This window comes from Sturnus vulgaris, chromosome 3 (genome assembly GCF_052056855.1).
Source record: "Sturnus vulgaris isolate bStuVul1 chromosome 3, bStuVul1.hap1, whole genome shotgun sequence".
NCBI lineage: Eukaryota > Metazoa > Chordata > Aves > Passeriformes > Sturnidae > Sturnus > Sturnus vulgaris.
This window is the reverse complement of record NC_142245.1, coordinates 81,303,924-81,323,023: the sequence shown is the minus strand read 5'-3', so window position 1 is coordinate 81,323,023 and position 19,100 is coordinate 81,303,924. Positions and strand designations below refer to the sequence as shown.

The 19,100-nt window shown below is 39.7% G+C and overlaps 1 protein-coding gene across 6 annotated transcripts in view; it reads right to left on the bottom strand.

Moving 5' to 3' along the window:
* Nucleotides 1-97: 97 nt before the first annotated feature.
* SNAP91 (synaptosome associated protein 91) overlaps nt 98-19,100 on the bottom strand; it is a 63,424-nt gene continuing 44,421 nt past the window's right edge. The window contains exons 16-29 of one of the 6 annotated variants that reach the window (XM_088162097.1): nt 18,012-18,119; nt 17,232-17,492; nt 16,947-17,024; nt 16,771-16,842; nt 16,228-16,311; nt 15,308-15,391; nt 11,702-11,839; nt 10,269-10,403; nt 8,892-8,922; nt 7,592-7,703; nt 4,534-4,617; nt 4,360-4,464; nt 2,808-2,908; nt 98-1,534 (exon numbers count right to left, since the gene is read on the bottom strand). In XM_088162097.1, coding sequence (XP_088018223.1) covers nt 2,816-2,908; nt 4,360-4,464; nt 4,534-4,617; nt 7,592-7,703; nt 8,892-8,922; nt 10,269-10,403; nt 11,702-11,839; nt 15,308-15,391; nt 16,228-16,311; nt 16,771-16,842; nt 16,947-17,024; nt 17,232-17,492; nt 18,012-18,119 — 1,385 coding nt within the window. In that variant the 3' untranslated portion in view covers nt 98-1,534; nt 2,808-2,815. Of the gene's footprint in view, nt 1,535-2,807; nt 2,909-4,359; nt 4,465-4,533; nt 4,618-7,591; nt 7,704-7,987; nt 8,127-8,891; nt 8,923-10,268; nt 10,419-11,701; nt 11,840-15,307; nt 15,392-16,227; nt 16,312-16,770; nt 16,843-16,946; nt 17,025-17,231; nt 17,493-18,011; nt 18,120-19,100 lie in introns of those variants that run through there. The other 5 variants (XM_088162098.1, XM_088162096.1, XM_088162100.1 and 2 more) reach the window with 5 other exon arrangements.

Genomic DNA, 19,100 nt, shown 5'->3' with positions numbered 1-19,100 from the left:
CTCATCAATCAGTGCCAGCACCTAAACATATTTTTCCCAGCTCAAAGTATATTATTGTGGTCAACATCTTAATGAGCATGAAACTGGCAACGAGATATTTACTTTGATCAAGGTGTTTATTGCATCTCAGAGGGCACACATGCACTGGGGTTTTTTGTTTTTTGGGTTTTTTTTTTGTTTGTTTGGGATTTTTTTAAACTGAAATACAAAGAAAAGCCATTTTGAAATTAACTTTTTATAGAACTTTCCCATTACAGTGTATGTTATCCCCACAGCAAATTCAGATACAACCACTTTTAATGGTACCATACATTGATTAAATAGTTAATTTGAAAGACTTTAGGTGAATATCTTTCCAACCCAATATGCTTTTACAGAGAACTGCCAAGCCACTTGTAACACTGATCAACAGTGACCTCATTGAAGAGTCAAGATCTTACACCAAGCCATCAGCAGAAACAGTATGAGAACAAATAAAAATTAAAGAAACACAGTATGTACAGTAAAGGGCATGGATCTCTGGATCAGAATTAAATCTAATCACCAATAGTACAAAAGCTACTCACAGCGCATTCGGGGCAATGAGAAAACACTATCCTAAGGCATACACAGGTAAGCACTAAATTAAGAGATGTACAGAAGAACTGAACAGAGATGAGTGACATCACTTGTAATGTTTTGACTACAGATATACCAAAAAGTGCTCTCATATTTGAAATCCCTTAATGCCAGCACAACCATGGTTGCTTTTTTTCCCAACTACATGGAGAGAAACTGACCCTTTACTTCTTTTCAGTGCATTTAGCAAGAACTGATAAATATGCCAATTATAAATGCAAAAACCTAAATAATTAAAATAGATTTAAAAATAAAAACAGCAATAAATATGGTATCCTTTCAGATATGATTTTTCATTCTTGGTAAATCATTGAAAAAGTATTTGTTATGGAAGTTTTCCTTTATATTACTTTAAATTATTTTAACATATACAGTGCCACAAAAATAAAACATTTTTTTCACGACAATTGAGATTCCTGTGACTGGAAAAAAAAAGTATTCTGCACAATTTTGTAAGTATTTTCTTTACTATCTGGTATTACCACACTATGTTTTGTAACAGATAAAGGAGAAATTGAGTCCTAGGGAAACTTTGGGTGTCCTCAAAAAGTTATATATACATTGAAACCTTCAAAAACCACAGACATTGCTCCAAATGGCTCACCAAACAACAGCTGCATAATCTGCCCCCATGGGATAGGTTCAGAAAAGCACTAGAAGGCATCAGAAACATACATCCATTGTTTAAATTGTAAAACACAAATAACCCAAGTACACAAATTTCGAGAGAGTAGGGATAACAGCTAAGGTAGTACACATTCCTAATGTTCACTTTCACAGCTGTGCTACACGTTTCAGGAGGAAGAGAAAGTCTGAGTAAGCACTGGGTTTGGTACTGGTGGCTCACTGAGAAACTCTGAGCATCCATTTGTAGACTCCAAATCACGTTTTTAGCATCCAGTCAGAAAAACCGCAGCTGTGAATATAGAAAAGTATTAGATGAAAACTGACACAATGAGTTAGTAAAGCATGTTCTACAAAGAGCACCAAATCTGCTCATCTCTTCACAGCTCAAAGGATTTGCTATCAGGTTCTAGTGAAGTAGCAGTCTTCCCACAGCCAGTTATGAATCTCTCTATTACAAATACAAGTTGAAAGCAGGGAGTCCCAGCAGTGAGGGTGTATCTGCACTCCTGGCTGTCTCTGCCAAGTGCCAGAGCCCACCTCCCGGGGGCTGGAATGTGGAGAAGGGTGAAGGAGGACTGGGACATGCCTGCTAAGAGCAGCCTGAATCACTGCTGCCAGCTCCACTGCAGAGTGGGCTCAGAACAAATTTTAGAATTAAGCTCTAGGAAGGAAGAAAAGTGACTCATGAAGAAGGCTTTAAAGTTATGTAATGATTGTCCTCTCCTCACCTTATTCTAGACACATTATTCTAGTCTTAATTATAAAATGCAAACCTTATTTCTGCATTATTACTCTTTAATTGGCTTAAGTGTTTAATTGAATTTTATATTCCCCCTTGGCCCTCCAGAACCATCAGAATAATGTTTTGGCCTTTGTTTCTTTCCATTATGCAGCACTGTGTTTTTGATTCGCCTCAGTATTTCTCTTCTTTCTTTTCTTTTTTCTTCTTCTCCATTGTTTCTCTACAGAGCACTGCTCAGGACCTTAGCATTCAGAAAAGCAGTGCCTTGAAAAATTGTGTTGCAGGGGAGATCATTAGCTGGCAGCAGTAAAGAGCTGCAAACAACTTGCCCTTGATGACAAGAATAGGTCAATTTTTTACTTTCTGAGACCTTCAAACCTATGATACCAAATCTGTTTCAATACCCCCAAGACTGGAACAAGCCTCTTCAGCAGCATTTCTCCCCCCAGTATTTGTACTCTGTTATCATTCTAGTGTTTCAGTAATCATTTCAATAAAAAGACCAAACATGAATGCTTGAACTGAATGAAAACAAGGTAAAAACTGAAGTTATGCATTGAAGATACTAAATTTTTTTTTGTGTGTGTGTGTGTGTGTTTTTTGGTTGTTTTTTTTTTTTTTTTTTCCAAAAACAACTGTCAGGAAAAGTTATCTGTGAGTCAAGCTTTCAGGCTAAAGTCACAGAGAATTTGTTTTTTGTTACAGTGCATGTTTCTAGCTCTGCAGCTGCGATTTTATCTGTCATATTCAACCTAAACAACATCTGTGTGCCAGACATGTACCACAGTGTGACATGCTCGAGCAGGCAGCCACAGAATACCTTATCTTTTACAAGAAATCCTTGATGTTAAGATCCGCTAATGGGTCCTTTGTTGGAGGTTTCTTGGGACTCTGAGTAGCAGGAGTTGGGCTTGGAGAAAGCTGACAGACACCAGCCAGGAAGGCAGGAAAAAAACAAAGCAGACAAGAATACACAAGCATTAGATAGGCATAGGCAGTGCTCACACAAGCACATTGCAAGCATACAAAGTTCTCATTTGTCTGCAAGTTCAGCACGGTGCCGTTTAGCTCAAGCATTGTTTGGATTCCATCCTTACTACAGGGTTAACAATGTTTGGCAGGTTTAATGGAAAGGGCTATAGATACTGCAGATCCTAATTAGCATAGCTTCAGATCACTTGGTCCCTGTAAGACAGAATGGAGTTAGGATCTTCAACCCAGAGAGAAGACAGACAATTGTTAGATGTTAAAAACCAAGGTTCAGAGCAAGCAGAGTGCATCCTGCAGGGTACGACTGAAAATCCCTGTGACTCGCGCTTAAGTACAATTTATTTGACATTGGTAATGTAAATAAGAATCCAAAACAGACTGGAAACATGACTAGATTATACTAGGTTCCCCCTCTGATAGGTATAAAAATCAACAGTTATTCCACAGAAAACATCGGTTTTGAAGTTCCATGCAACACTTTTAACTAAGGTGGTCAAATAGTTCTCACATTCTGTCCTTAATCCTCCCCATTCCTACCTCAGCTCAGGGAACAAGAGGTATTTTATATGTAGCCCTGGCACCTTGATGACTACTCTTTTAGAAAAAATCTTGTGTGTCCCACAATATTATTCTTAGTAAGTGCAGAGATAGTGGGAGGAAAAGCAAGACTAAGTATATTCTTACTTAGAGGAGTTTCAAGTTCTTCCCATTTCTACACAGAAAACCTTGACATAATTCATTGGGAATGTAGTTCCCTACTTTAAAAAGTGTGGTTTGCTATATGTCGATTGCTTAGCATTTGCAAAACTAGGGAAGTAGCCTGGTTTCCAGGGTTACCAGTGAGATTTTACAGCTGCAGCATCAATTTCCATCTCCCTCCTTACTTGAAAGGCAAGATGGACTTCTGACTCACAAAAAGCAGAATTCTACAGCTAAATAATTTCCTGTCCCTCCTCTGGAAAGGCCTTTCCTTTTCAGTGTTATTACAAATCAAACTGTATTTGAAGTACTAGCCTGGGACAGGTGTTACAGCTTATGCTGCATCACCTGCTGAGTGCAGCTATAGTAAATTTTGGTAGGCTGTGAACAGAATAGCAGTGCCCGAGAGTTCCACTTGGAGCTTTATTCAAATATCCTCCAAAACCAGATCTTGGATGTAGTTAGCTGTAGGAGCCTTTTCAAACCTGTTCCATTGGTCTCATACAAGGCAACTGAAAAAAAATTCAAGGTGGTTCATGGGATTTGCTGCAAGGCAGGCAGCTGATCCTTTATGACATCTCATTGACAGACCTAGAGCCATAGTTGAGCTGAGCTGATGCACACACACAAGCTACATTCTAGAGACACGGAGAGCAATTGGACATTGGTGCAGCAGAGCTCACCTGTACGCCAGGGCCAGCGGCGGCTCCAAACGGGGGCCTCATCATGGGCTGCCCGTACATCACCGGCTGCTGGGGCATCATGGGCACCCCTGCACCTGCTGGGGGCTGCAAACCAACACTGAGTCAGCACGGGCTGCCTGGGGGAAGGACAGCAGCGTAGCAAAAAGCACTCACCATGCCAAACGCTGCTCCCGGCTGTGGGACAGGTGGAGTACCTCCCGCGGCAGGAACAGCACTTGCTGGAGGTACAGCTCCTGCCTAAAAAATAAATGAAAATAAAAAAGAGCAAAAAAAAAGGAAGCAAAAATGTAACAGCAACCATCTGGAAACCATGCAGAGTCTCCAGCATTTTCAAAGCTGTTCTGGAAAGTAGGACTGTTATGCAGCACATATGAAGCCTCAAAACCACAATGCTTCAAAGGATGAGAGAGCTGAATGAGTCCTTATGCTCAGTTTGTTTCTTCATACGAAAGCAATGGTGACAGACAGACTCCATTCTCTTCATGAACAGAGTCCATTTACTGACTACAACTCAAAATAGGCCTGAGAAAACAGTTTCCTTCTCCTTCTACATAGTGTAAGAAAGCATCCCAATTTCATAACAGTTAACACACTATGGCACTTACTGTAGCACTGTATTTTAGTAAAAGCTTAAGCAGATTGTAAAGCTAAAGGAAATAGCTGCTATAGTTAGTTGACAGTGAAGAAAAAAGAATTATGCACCAAGATTCATTGGACTTAACGGATAAGTTCACACACTTAAACCACATTCAGAACCATTACATACTGTACTAAGGACAGTTTAGTTTATCTTGCTATCATTTTCATTCATATGCTTGACTTCAAATAATAAAAGGCAAAAAAAAGTTATCTCCCACCGAATTCAGGAAGAGATAACTGCTAGTTTAGTAGTCTGACTGGATATGCAGCAGAAGAGCACCCTTAGAAAGGCAACCCCACCTCACTTATCTAGCACAGCCTACATATTTTTGGCTCCCTTCTCTGTAACTTCTCATGAAGAGGCCCCTTATAGCTTTGAAGGCATCGAAATATTTCCTTTCCACAGATATATATACAATCTAAATTATTAACAACTCTGAAGAGAGGCAGAAAGCATTCAAGGAAGGGCTGTAAAAATGGCAGTAGAATTTCATTACTGCTCTTGCCTGGCCTAATCATACTGGCACAATTTCTCAAGCTATTACAGGAACTGTATGGTCATGCCTGTGCCTCCACATCCTTGAGTCAGTAGCATCCCACAACACCTGGAGAAGAGCTAGCACACTTACAGTTCAAAGCAGAGTGTGTCTCTGGAGATATGCTGGAACTACTCACTGCACAGTTCCACCTCTGTGAATGCTGCATTTTAGTGCCTTTGGTTGATCTTTGCTTCCAGACTAAAACATGCCAGTTTCTTAGGAAGCTGGAGACAAGTCAAGATAACCCGTCCCAGACTCATGATTCAAAACCACTGAATTTTCTGCCTAAGAATTTATGAATTCTATTCCAGTCTGAAAGTTTTCTAGGGAGCATTTCAGTTAAAAACTGTACTTTGCTAACAGAGTTCCCAAACTAAAACCAAGATCTCGACACTCAGGTATGAAAAACAAGAAATTAAACCACACAGGTTAATGACATCAGAGGCAGTGATCTGACTGCTTTAACAGGAACACATTGTAGCTCAACATTCAGCTAGGCAGATGCCAAGAAAATGGCCATACAAACTGAACCTACTTTTGCCTCTAAGCACTGGGTCATTCGATGGAATGGGCTTTGATGTGACTCTGCTGATTTTAATCCTGGAGTTGAAAGGTCACAAGAAAGGGAAGAAGTGACCAAAACTTAAGTAGTTCAACACTGACATGAAGAAAAGGTCCATTTTTGTCTTCATATTTTTTTAACCTGCAGACCTGGGTTTCTTTGGATTAAAAAAAGTACCTAAGTGCATGAGTTTTAAGAAATATATACAACACATACATTTCATGAAATGCTATCAAATCTACCCAGCTTTCCAGAAAGACTAGCTGGTAAAATTACTACAAGACCAGGCTGATGCTGCAGAAGCTTGAAGTTTCAGGCAGTACAAGTCATCAGGTAGTTCATATCCAAGTAAAGCAGTAAAGAGATAATTTTCAAGCTTACAACACAGAAATGGTTATCACCACTGCCATATTTAACCCATTGGCTGAGAATTGTCTGCTGGACAGGCAGTCCAAGAAGTCCATGTTAGAAGCTTCTAGCTAGTTTTAAGCCAGCAGTAGTAACAGTATTGCAGGTGAGGTGCTGTTAGTACCTTCATGTTTAGTTAAGTGCAGGAAGAGATTAAAAAAAAAAATTCACTTACACTGTACAGTATAGCCCAGCCTTTCTATTAAGAAAAAAAGCTGATGTTACAACCAACACATTAAGTGAAGTACAGAGAATTCTTGTATCTTCCATAACATTATGGAACATGCTCAGTCATGTTAACACCTGGCTGTGGCAGCAAGGAACTGAACTGGTCATGGCTCCCCTTCAGAGTTATTTCTTTCCTTTCCCAAACCAGCCTTGTTCAAATGGAGGCTGTTTTAAGCCTTGTGAGAAATTTGATGAGATGAGGTATTACTCCTCTTCAGATTACTTTTTTAGATTATTCATGATCAAGTTGCTCATGTGCCAAGTTTAGATTTTTAGCTCAATTCGACCCTCTTTTCTCAAAATTAGTGCCTTCTGATACTTTTTACAGGGTAATCTTACATTTTCCAACTGCTTTACCCTGCTAAATAAACTACCACTCCTGATCTAACATCAGTTACCTGATCAGTATGAATACTGTGCAGTCTTTTGATCTACTTCATTCAGTAAAACTTGAGAAAAACTTACTCATTTTCTCTCGTTAGAGTTCATCATCTTTGAGTCAATAGTGTTTTATTTTGGGCACTTGATCTGAGCCTGATTCTGGCCAGACCCACATGGCTAATCACACACTTGGGAATGCCTACAAGTATTAAATGTACAGGTACAGCAGTATCCTGATACATAAGCTAGTGTATGTTCATTTATTACTCAATGGTTTATTTACACCAGCTGTAAATCTGTTCTTAAAAAATGTGGCTTGAAATACTCATATAATTTACACAGAGGCAAACTCTTTGGCCTCAGTAAAGGGGAGCAGTCCCTACAGGTATGCTTGCACAGTCTCATCAAATATCAGCAGTCCAATACCAGTGTAACCTAAGGATTAACCACCTACCAATGGACCACCTGGGACACCACCAGTTGACCATGTTGCAGGTGCTACTTTTGGCTGCCAGTTTGCTCCTCCTGTTAACTTTCTCTCTCCAGCATTCCACTGAAGGTCTCCCCTAACAGAGAGGGAGAGAGGCAGGCTATTATTTGCATACTTCCACAATGAAAATGAAAACCAGTTACAGCATACTTTAGCATTAGACGTGCAGCTACATTAGCTTATGGTGTATGCAGTTATTAACAGAAAGATACACTTTTAGTGACACTCAGTTTCAAGGGTTGTTAGCAGTAGACACCAGAACACTCTAAGCTGAAGTCAGTTACATGGTTATGGCCTTTGTGGTGAGAATTAAAGAGAAGTTTTACTTAGTATTGACTGAAGGTAACATATGGCATATACCCTTGCAAAGTAGGAAGAGGGACTGCTACTGCCTATTCTACTGGGGCCAGGCAGGAGAGCTGCCTGTTAGATGTCTTTGAAAGGCCATTTCAGTGCTGGAAATCTTGCTCAGACAGCTGAAGAAGGAAAGCATTCAGTTCTGCAAAAAGTTGATAGATACAAGAGAAACAAATCATTCACAGAATAAAAGGGCTGTCGCAAAACCAGGTTTTGTTACAGGCTGCTCTACCCAGAAAAAATATACCAGTTGAAAGAAGTAGATTGAAGGAAGCAACATTTTGGGGCTAAACCTCATGATGTGTTTGTACAGATCCTTCCTATCGTCTCCACAGAGGCACAAAACATTCTGAAGTCTTGCATACAGAGGAAGACTCAGGGCACAAGCAGGCAGTTAGATTAGGAAGATAAAAAAATAAATGCAATGTTGTAAAGTATTTCTTTTTGTAAAAAGAAGCTTATCACTGCATGGAATGAACCTCTTTTCTGTTTTAGAAGTATTTCAATGCCTACAGAATAAGTACACCCAGCATCTGTAAAATATAACAAAACTATTACATATCATCATAGATTACTGAGGGGAGGGATACAGTTTATTATCTGGACTATTTGTTCATTATAAGTTGTTTGGAAATCAGCTATCAAACATGAAGACAATAATTCACAAGAAAAAAATATTTCTAACATTCAGATTAAAGACAGTAAGATTAAAAACTATATCAGGAACATTGAACCTTAATTATTCAGGGAGCCTGTACAGAATAGAATACTTGCTTCAGAATTTTTCTGGATTGGGAGGTTGGGGCATATAACCAATTAATTGTTTCTTAATAAACATTGAAATAGATGTAGGGCTGTACAGCAGAGCAGAAAACCTCCTTTTATCTTTAAGCACAGTTGAACTTACTTTTTAGAAGTAGAACCAGAAATTCCAAGATCTGAAAATTGTAAGGAAAAAAAAAAAGGAATGAAAAAGAAGCCACACATTTAGTCAATTGAAGCATGTCAAAGTAACAGCTTACATTTAATTACACCTGGGCTTATCAAGAGCAAAACAGTTTTGGCTGTCTTCTTTTAGACAGCATCAGAACACTGGCCACATCTACGTATTCTTTAGACCAAATACCTGAGAATTCTTGCAGATGTTTTGCACTTGAGAAAGTAATTTTTCCTTCATAAGAAAACCAAAGTAACTATATTTAGGTCTACAAAATGTTAAGTTATTTAAGAGCACCAAACTATTTACCATAAATGACATCACTAGTTTCTGTTCCTCATTACATATGTGGAAATAAAAAGCTGTATTCCACATACACATAAATGTATTTCCTATAAGTTTTGCACTGCTTTATCTGCTCTGTCATACATGGAAACTCCAAATAGTTTCCTTAATTACCCTTTGGAAGAAGTCTTAAGTTAAATTAAAAAAACCAAGAGTACTCTTCTCACAGGACCAGTCCTGTGACAGTGTAAGTCCTGTAACTCATAAATTGCTGTTTGATTTTCTCCTCCAAACTTGGATACACCAGATGACTTGCAGAAGATGGTTCAAAGGATTAAGAATCTTGCTAACTTCTAAGCAGAGTATTTTCCCCCACACCTAACAGCCATGTCTGCATCATACATCTTTGTTCTGGTGTGTTTACATACACTAAGGGAGTATTCCTTTCATACAACTTCAGTAGGATTACACCTTAGTCTAGGTGTATCTTCTGTTAGATTTTTTGGGCGGTTGCAGCTACTGATCTCTAATTACAAAGGCCCTATCCCTTTTTCCTACTACAGGAAAATACATATTTAAGTTTAGCATTTCAAGAACATGTTTGGTAAGTTCTCTGCTTGAGAGAAGGCCTGTTCCTGAGTGCACTCATCATCCCACTGCAACTCTTTCATTAAACATGAAGTCAGCTATTTGTGTCCACCAGCTTTGCTGCTTAAACTGCCATCAGACACTTTGGGCAATTTTCACTTTTCCATCTATTACAAAGGGGCACATCCATTAAGAGTCTAATGTGCCTCTGAAATGTACCTGGGATGGTCACATATTACAAATCATACCTGCCCAAAAAAATGCCATTATTTGACTCAGATCCTGGCTCCAAGAAGGACAAACCCAGACCTAGTGAATCAGCTATCTGAACCAAGCCTCATTCCTGCTGATAGCTTCCCCAGTTTCCACAGTGGAACAGGAGGATACTGAAGCAAGCTAAAATAGACAGGTATTTGCCTCCATGGAAAAGCAACATGCATACCACACCACTTATACCCAAAGTTTGTCACTTACTGCCTACTAAGTTTGCAAGAGATGAATCAAGATCACTTCCAAGGCCTTTGCTTGCTGCTGCAGCAGGGACTGTTGCTGTGACTGTAGGTGCTACAGGTTGACCAGAAGGAACCATAGTTGGCATAAGAAGATCACCTAAGCCATCAAACACTGAAAGTGAAAGGAAAGTGAGTCAGACCAGCAGATGTGATCAAAAATGCACTGCCTGCTACTCTGCTGTTGCTCAATGAACACAGCACAGACAACCACATCACAAGTCTTACTGAAACACCATTTGACATTAAAAGTAATGCCAACAAGGGCATGCATGTCATTTTACTAGACACTGAATGTACAGTAATCCTCAAAAAGCTATACCAATGAAAACTAATATGAGAAGACATGCCTAAAAGGGATTTAATTGGAGCGTTGAATCTACATAGATACAGCACCACTTCCACATGACACTATTTTTCTTACAACCATCCTTACAGAGATGTCAGTTACAAACATTTGTCAGGAGATATTCATTTAAAGATTTTTAAAATGAACATCTTGTGGCAAATACCAGTCAGAATTACTGTGGCAATGGCAGACTTATACCTTGACATCTCACATCAACAGGATTGGCAATCTCAAGATGTTATTATTCACTTGCAAGCAGCAGGGAATTGGGAAAACCTACGAACATCTTATGAGATCAGAAGGAACCAGAACCATCCACACAGACAGTGCTATTCTTCTTAGTCCAGTCATCTAACTCAGAAGTTCATTTTTTAGATCCCTTGAAGTCAAACTGCTTGGTATATCTCATGCCTGAGTTCTATCTTCTGATCTGTATTTGAGGTACATGCTAATGTTAAGTCAACGGGGAGGGGTAGCATGTGCACTGGCAAGCAACCAAATAACCAAGCAGCAGTACTATTTCCATCTTTTTTTTTTCTTGTACAGTTGTAGAACTCACCAATTTTAAGTTTGTAGCAAGGACCCAGCATGAAAAATATAGAATGGAAGAGATGCAAACAAAATGATAGCAGTGATAAAAGTTTAAGCTTATAGTCAGGCAAAGAACTCTAGGCCAGTTTCTGTTGTGTGTACCCTCAGGTGCCATGCAGGCTCCAGAGCACCATCAGCAGCAGTGGCAAGATGACTTGCCTGTATACTTGATATACAGAGTAGTGTTTTCCTTGTGTAACTCCTGATTCATGCTATCAAGCACATGCAAGGATGATGTATAGGCTAGTTTGTTTTTTACTGACATGGTAGAATAAAAAATGGGCAGAGAGAGCTCTTGGGCACACACCAGCCTCATCACCACCCTGAGGTTCTTCCAGTAAGAAAGAAAAAGGAGGTCACTGATATTGCTTGTACTCAGAGCCTTAACATGGTGTCATTTACTCATCTACCACACAAAACACATTAGAAAATTCACAGGAAGAAACCCTGTGGCTCACCTGATGCATCAAACGAACTGCCAGTTGTTGGAGCTGTTGTCCCAAAAGCTGCATCAAAGTTAGGCTGTAGTAAACCAGTTTGAGCTGGAGTGACTGGGGATGGTGATGGAGAGGGAGCAATAAAAGAACCTCCAAAGCCTTTAAAGAAACACATAAAAGAGGTGAGGACATTAGAGCCAGCCTTGTTAAACTGTGTTTACCAAAACTTCATTCTACAGAGCGTGGAATGATAAAGACAATTCTTACTAGACCATTATAAAATAAAGAACATTTCAACAGCCTATGTGAGCTTCCCTATGTTTATGAGGCTTACTTCAGTATAATGGAACCAAGAAGCCCTCATAGCCCAAATCCTAGGCCACAACAAGTCTCATGCTCACAGCTGCTAACCCTGACTATGGAAAAATGTACTGGGATCAGAGGTCTGCCACAGTCTGTTCCTCACACGGCACGGAATAATGTAGGTTGGAAGAGATCTCTGGAGGTCAACCAGCTACACACCCTGTTTAAAGTCAGTCTAATCAAATTGGGTTGTCCAGACATTTGCCTTGGCACCTCCAAGAGGAGATTTTACTGGCTTTCGGGGTGGCCTCTTGTCATATCAGACCATTACAGGATTTAATGAGCTTCCCACACACATTGCCTTTTTTATTATCTGTGCACCTCCAAGAAGAACCTGGCTAGTCTCCTCTGCATACTGCTGTGAGGTTAGACATCTGTAAGGATTCCCTTTGGCTTTCTCAAGGCTGAATGAGCCCAATTCAGCCTCTCTGCATATGCCATACGCACAAGTCACCATCTCTATGGCTCTCCACTGAACTCACTCTGGTATGCCTTGATCCACATCAAGAGATTCTCTGACACATTCCAGACTGCCCATGCCCAGCTGCATTCCCCATCTCCCTTCCAGCACATACTGTGGTGGTTCCAGTTGCCCAAGTGCCAAAGCTTGTGATAGTGATGCTTTCTTCAGCTGCCTAAAAAAGGCTTCCTCCACTCGCCTCCTCTTGAGGAGGTATCTGCAGCAGACACCTGCTAAAACATGACTGGCACTCGATCATCACCTGCCCAAGGGAAAGCTCCATGCATTCAACTATCTGCACAAAAGTGCTACTCTCCACAGAATCAGACCAGAGGATTGTTGACCAGGTCCAGGGATAACAGTTCACTGCAGCAATTCCTAAAGCACAGGAGCCATCTAAAGAGCCTGTCTTTCCACTTCCTGAGTGAGAACAAGGAGCCTGGAAGAAGGGTGTGATCCAATATCCATTAATAAGATTCTGTTTAGAAAGTTCTGTAACCTTTTCAAAGCCCCATAAAGTATCTGTTTTTTCCAGCTACAGAAGAGAGGACTCCCCAGCTTCTGGTGAAAATTTGTCTGATGACTGATCCTAATTCCATAGCTTTTAGCCTTGTACAATTTAAGAGGAATACCAGGCACAGAAGCCATAAAAATTCTTTAACAAACCAAATTCCTAGTTGTCTAGAGATTGCACAAGACTCCAAGAAAGTCTGCAGAAACAGCAGTAACTGAGTTAGATGTGTTGTCTGGACACCTTCAATTGCTTGATTTTGAGGTTGCTTTTACACAGTCAAGTAAGATTTCATATAAGAACACATTATTACAATACATACTGGGACACACATGCACACAGTTTAATTGGATAGAAAGTTCTAGAAGGGAAAATGGCTAGGCTTGTATTTATCAGCATAGTTCCAGTTTTGTCTGCTTAAAGGCTTGGAGTAGGAAAAAATTTCTTCCAAATTTTCTAAGCAAGGCAAGAGCAGGAACTTATTTGACAGCAGAACACTTAAGATAATTATGAATAGTAAGTGTACTCATAACATTATGCATATAAACACTTAGTACAACCAAACACCCATAAACCTTGAAGGACAAGCCTTCAGCCACCATATGAACTCCAGACACCCTTAAATTTAAAACTGGATTACACTGCAGGCTATACATCTGCCATTATCTAGAGTGAACAAATGCTTAGCAATATGCTGCAATGTTTATAGACTTCCTGTGTCTAAAAAAAAAAAAAAAAAAATCAAATCTACTTAGAGCCCTTTGGAATGTATATTCAAAGCATAAACAAAATAAATTTTAAAAAATCATATATTCACCCCAACTGCTTCAGGTGTGCTTGAGTATTTAGACTTAGAACATCCCTTTTATAATTTAGGTTTTGATTTAATGTAACTCATCACATTCAGAGAGCACATTGCTGAAGTTTAAAGCCATCTGGAGCATAATTCTTACTTGCATTTAAGCTTAGTTATGGATAACAACATAAAATATTTTATATTGTAGTGTTTACATAAGCAGAATTAGCTTCTGTCCAAACAACCTTGCTGCACCCAGTTTCCTGATAACACATGTAACTGCAAAAGATAGTCATGTTCCAGAATGTATTAGTTAAAACCTGATCCATGGCCTTAAGCCATCCATAAACTAATACAAAAAGCTATTGGAGCAATATGAAAAAAAGGGTAGTCTTCTACCTTAAAATCTGAAGCCGTCTGTCCTAAAGCTTTAGCATGCATTTACACATTATGTCCTGGTTTAAGAATCTGGCTTGCTGATTGAGACTGGATATATGCCTTATTATTGTCTAGACAATTTCTTCCTTCCTGTAGCACAACTAGACAATGTCCACATTCCAAGCAGGTACTTGAAAAATGTAGTGATAACCTACCCACCTATTCTACAAACTGTGCTGCTTTTGGCTAGGGTAGCATCAATTTAAATAATGACACAAATTCCCCTGTCAGAAACACGAGAGGATTTAAGACAAGTCTTCTATAAACCAGAAGTGCATGTGTTGGGATTTTGCTGTCTACAAACTTCAGACTGGGATGGGGACGAAACACAGCTATTAAGCTCAATCACTGTAGCCACTACAATACATGGCATAGCACGAATTTTGGAAAGCAGTGCACGAAGAATTCAGCTGAAGCTGCTTATCTGTAGGGTGCAGACTAAAATAATAGAGTTACCCAACCTTTGATATAGGGTGTGACAGTGATGCCACATTCAGCACTAGCAGAGACCTCATCTCACCCAATATAAGGAGAGGGTCTCTATCACTTCTCTGCCCTTGTGCTCAGAAAAGCATGCTCTCATCATCCCACTCCCCTTGGTTAAATGCAAGACTGCTACCAAGTCAGTCATCCAAGCTACTAACATTTAGGTGTTTAACCCAATTAAAGAAATCAAACTGAATTAATTTGAAGTTTAATTAGCAGTAAGGAACAAGAAGTATAGCCTGCAATATTGCTTCACTTTAGTACTGCTACAGACAACCAAAGAAACTTTATGGAGACATTCATACTCAGTGAACAGTACAGAAAAATAAGGCTGTGTGGGAGGTAGGAAAACAAAGAACATGGAAAGAAGATAATCTAGGGAATTAGCTTGTAATTGAGTATATTGCCTCCATTATAAATCACTCTAGTTTTAATTAAAACACCTAAAGTACTAAGAAATCTTGTGAACGAGTATTTTTTTTCCACTATCTACACCCAAGGAACATAAAATGACTCAAACACCATTTCTTAGTATTGCTTTAAAGTAATATGTTTTTAGAAGTTCTTTATTACCAGCAAGTAGGTCTGCAGAAGCTGAGGAACTAGAAGCAGCCTGGGTTGTGGGCTGGGGTTCAGAAGCACTACTTCCAAAAGCATCTAAAGGGAATTCCAGAAAGCATCAAGAAAAAAAGTGAGGCATTCAATATCAAATATATCAATTTGTCACTTATCAAAAGATGAAAAAAGAATAGCCACTTCATACATCAGAAGAAGAAAATGAAACTGCTTGGCCATCCTTATTGCAGAGCAGTAACATGGATGCAAAGTTCAGGTGGAAAAAAAGATGAACAACAAACCAGCACTTGAAATCTCTCTTATTTGGACCTCTTCTCAGATACAAATCACAGCATTCAAGACAACAGGGCTTTGGAGATGAATGCATTGGTTGAAAGTTTAGAGTAATTCCAGCCAGAAGCCAGTAGCTCACATGAAATCCTTTTAGAGGAATATCTCACTAATATTTGAAGTTCACTGCTTCTAAGCACCCCTCCTGTTCTTCAACGTGCCTAGAGCTGGTTGTGCCCATCCTAATTTCCACCTTGTCAAGTCCTGTGATTCAGACATACCCAGTTTTAGACAAGTCACCCTCAAAACTTCAGCTGCTTTGAGAAACGGAACTGAGAGAAAACAGCATGACCATGGAGATTGGCAAAGAAGAAAAAAGGAGCAGAATTTCACTGGACATCCGAGGAAGAGCCACACATGCACTGAATGGGGACAGAATGGCAAGTGTCATGACAACAGAACGACCACACCAACAGCTTATTTGCAGTTCGTTATGGTGCAATTTGAAGAACCAGACATGCCAGGCTCAGCCCTAAGGCCACACAGAAAAGTAGTGAGAAGGGGAAACCCGCAGCTTTAGCAAAGCGCAAAGGTAATTGAAATGAAGTGATTCAACTCTGAAGTGGTGAGGAAACAAAAATACCCACCACCAAATAGGTCAATCACACCTGAAGAATCCACCTTTGCTGGAGAGGCAGTGGGTAGAGGAGAGGGGGCTGCAAATGCATCCACTGCAGTAAGCATAGGATAAATAATATTTAGTATCAGCAAGGCAACAATGATAGCTAAATATTTCAAAGCCACGTGGGCTCCAACAGTTAGAACCACAGGTTTGGTAAATTCAGGTAATAGTCTCCGGAACTGCAAACAGAAAGTGTTACATTTCTCACACAGCAACTGAAAACCACAGTACTTTAAAGAAAACATTGCTTATTTTCTTATGCTTAGAGGAGGATTTCCTCTCTCAACAACCACATCACTTACTTACTGAACTTCAGTGTCAGCCACTTCATGATTTGTATCTTCAGCAAGTGCACATCTCGTGACCAAAGCAGCAAACCCAAATTTTAATGTTTCTTGATATTTCAGTTTAAAGATGTAAACTGGCAGTAAGTTGATTTTTTTTTCTACTTTGAAAAAAATCCAAACCCAGGAAGTATGTGGAATGGCCTGTGAAAACAAGCACTCACCAGATAAAAGATCACCAGTGAGAGAACTCTCAGGCACAGGAGAAGCCGCAGGTTGTGGAGATGAAAACGTATCTTCCAGAAATGAAAGAAAAAACAAGAAGTAAGTATCACTCAAAACAGTTTACACCATTGCACAGCCTCAAAGCAGCAGAGTATTGGAAGAATTGTCTCTTTACCTGTACCAAAGAGATCTATGCTAGGAGTAGCATCTGGTTTAGGTGCTGCAGGTGCATCAGGAGCAGACTCAAATAAATCTAAGGCCAAGAACACAACACATCTTTAACTCATTTTTGAAAGGCAGGACTGAAAACAGAAGTTTCCAATTTTGCACATCATATGTGAAATTAATAGGCTCTCTGGTTTGAAAGCCTAGCACACAACACGCATGCAACAACGAATTGTTCATTTGGTACTCCTGACAGATCAATCCACCAGAATCAAAGAGTTAAAAACAAAATTACCACCAAATATATCTAGAGCAGGAGGAGCGGAGGTGGTGGCGGTAGCAGAAGTGGTGGCAGTAGTAGTGGTAGTGGCAGTAGCTGTAGTAGCAGTAGCAGCAGCAGCAACAGCAGCAGCTGGAGAAGGAGTTGTTGCAGGAACTGGAGTGGCTGCACTAGTTGTAGGGGTAACTACAGGAACAGCAGTCTCTGTTGGCTTCATAGCAAAGAGGTCCAGCTCAGGAGCAGCCTCTGCACTACCTTCGGATGGGGCAAAGGGGTCTTGTAAAAAGGAGAGGGGAAATATATGTGTATGCATACTTAGGATAAGTGAGGGAGGAAGTCAAGAACACAGCAACTATAGGCAATGCACATATTGCAAATACACGCACGCACACAGAGGAGGTTGCTCTAACATCTAGCTTACTTATCCAGACATATTACTTAAGTTTGTCTAAAATAAATTCTGCCTAAAAGGCTGAGCAGTCTAGTTACTAGAAGGGAGAACTTTCAAAGGCTCTTTGTCAAATATGACAAAGGACTATCCAGGCTACTGCTTTACAACTCAGCACTGACAGAACTGTTCATTAGCACTACCAAATAAACACAAAGTCACCGGGACTCAGGAACAGGCAGTTTTGTTAAGCATGCTCTTCAGTCTAAGGTTTGTTTTTACCAATTGCAAACAGTATGAAATTTTCAGAAAAACACACTGCCATGTAGTTTAAACAAACAAAACCAAAAAACCAAAAAACAAACAAAAACCAGCAAAATGAGACTATCTAATGACATGAAACCCACCATTTCCTGAACATGCATCAAGAGCTGCTGCTACAGGGGTTGGGGTAGCTGGTGCTGCTGCCCCTTCAGCTGCTGCAGGGGCTTCCCCAGGAGAAGCTGCAAAGGCATCTTGGATGCAGTTTAAGAACAGAAATTAAAAAAAAAAAAGAATAAAGAGAAGAAAAATATAGTAAAAGAACCAAGTTAAATTGCATAGGTAGATCCCCTTATACAACATGAATGTAATTACTCCAACAGCAAGACAAGTCATGCAGTGCAAAACGCTTTGTCTCTCCCCCAACCCCACACAAGCAGGTTCTAGACAGGGTTTGTAGATGGAGCTTCTTTGGTTGCCCACAATAAGCACAGTGAGTATAAAAGAAGGCATTATTCTCATTGTATAAGGGTTCAGAGCAGCATGCTCATGTACTACCCAAAATTAACTAATTAACAAAATTAACTTAAGAGCAGATATTAACAACTTGCATGCTCAAAGCCTGTATTATATGTGATTAATCTGCATCTGTGAGTTTACTTTGCATAGTGCTTTGCACTGTTATGAATAACAGTCCAATTACTCTGATAGATATCTGCATCTACCATTTCTAGTCTTTGAGCCAAGTCAGTCATGCAACATCTGAAAAATTGAACTTACTTGTTTCTTAACAGTATTCCAACTGGATCTTTCTGAAGCCATAACCTGATGCATAGGTTATATTTACTCAGCTTGCTTCAAACAGATCAAGATTGTTCATCTTAACCGATGGTTGGTGAGCCATAACCTGTCTGTCCTTTTAGGTTCACTTCTAGGCCAACCAGACAAGTTAGGGAAAGCAGCTAGTTTGGGGTTTTGAAATGACTTGCTCATGAGGTTTTTCCGATTTTTTTTTTGTTTGCCACTTGCTCTTTGACTGTTTTTTTCCGTTTTGTTTGCCAGTTCCTAAGTGGCATGCTTAAATTTCAAGCTATGAACAGTATTATTTTTAGGCTTAAACCAGCATTTGAGCTCTTAATTCTATGAAGTAGTCCTAATGGACACTGCCATTTGGACTATCCTCATAGGCAAGCATTTTCTTCACAAAAAAAGACTGCACAATGAGGAGTAAAGAC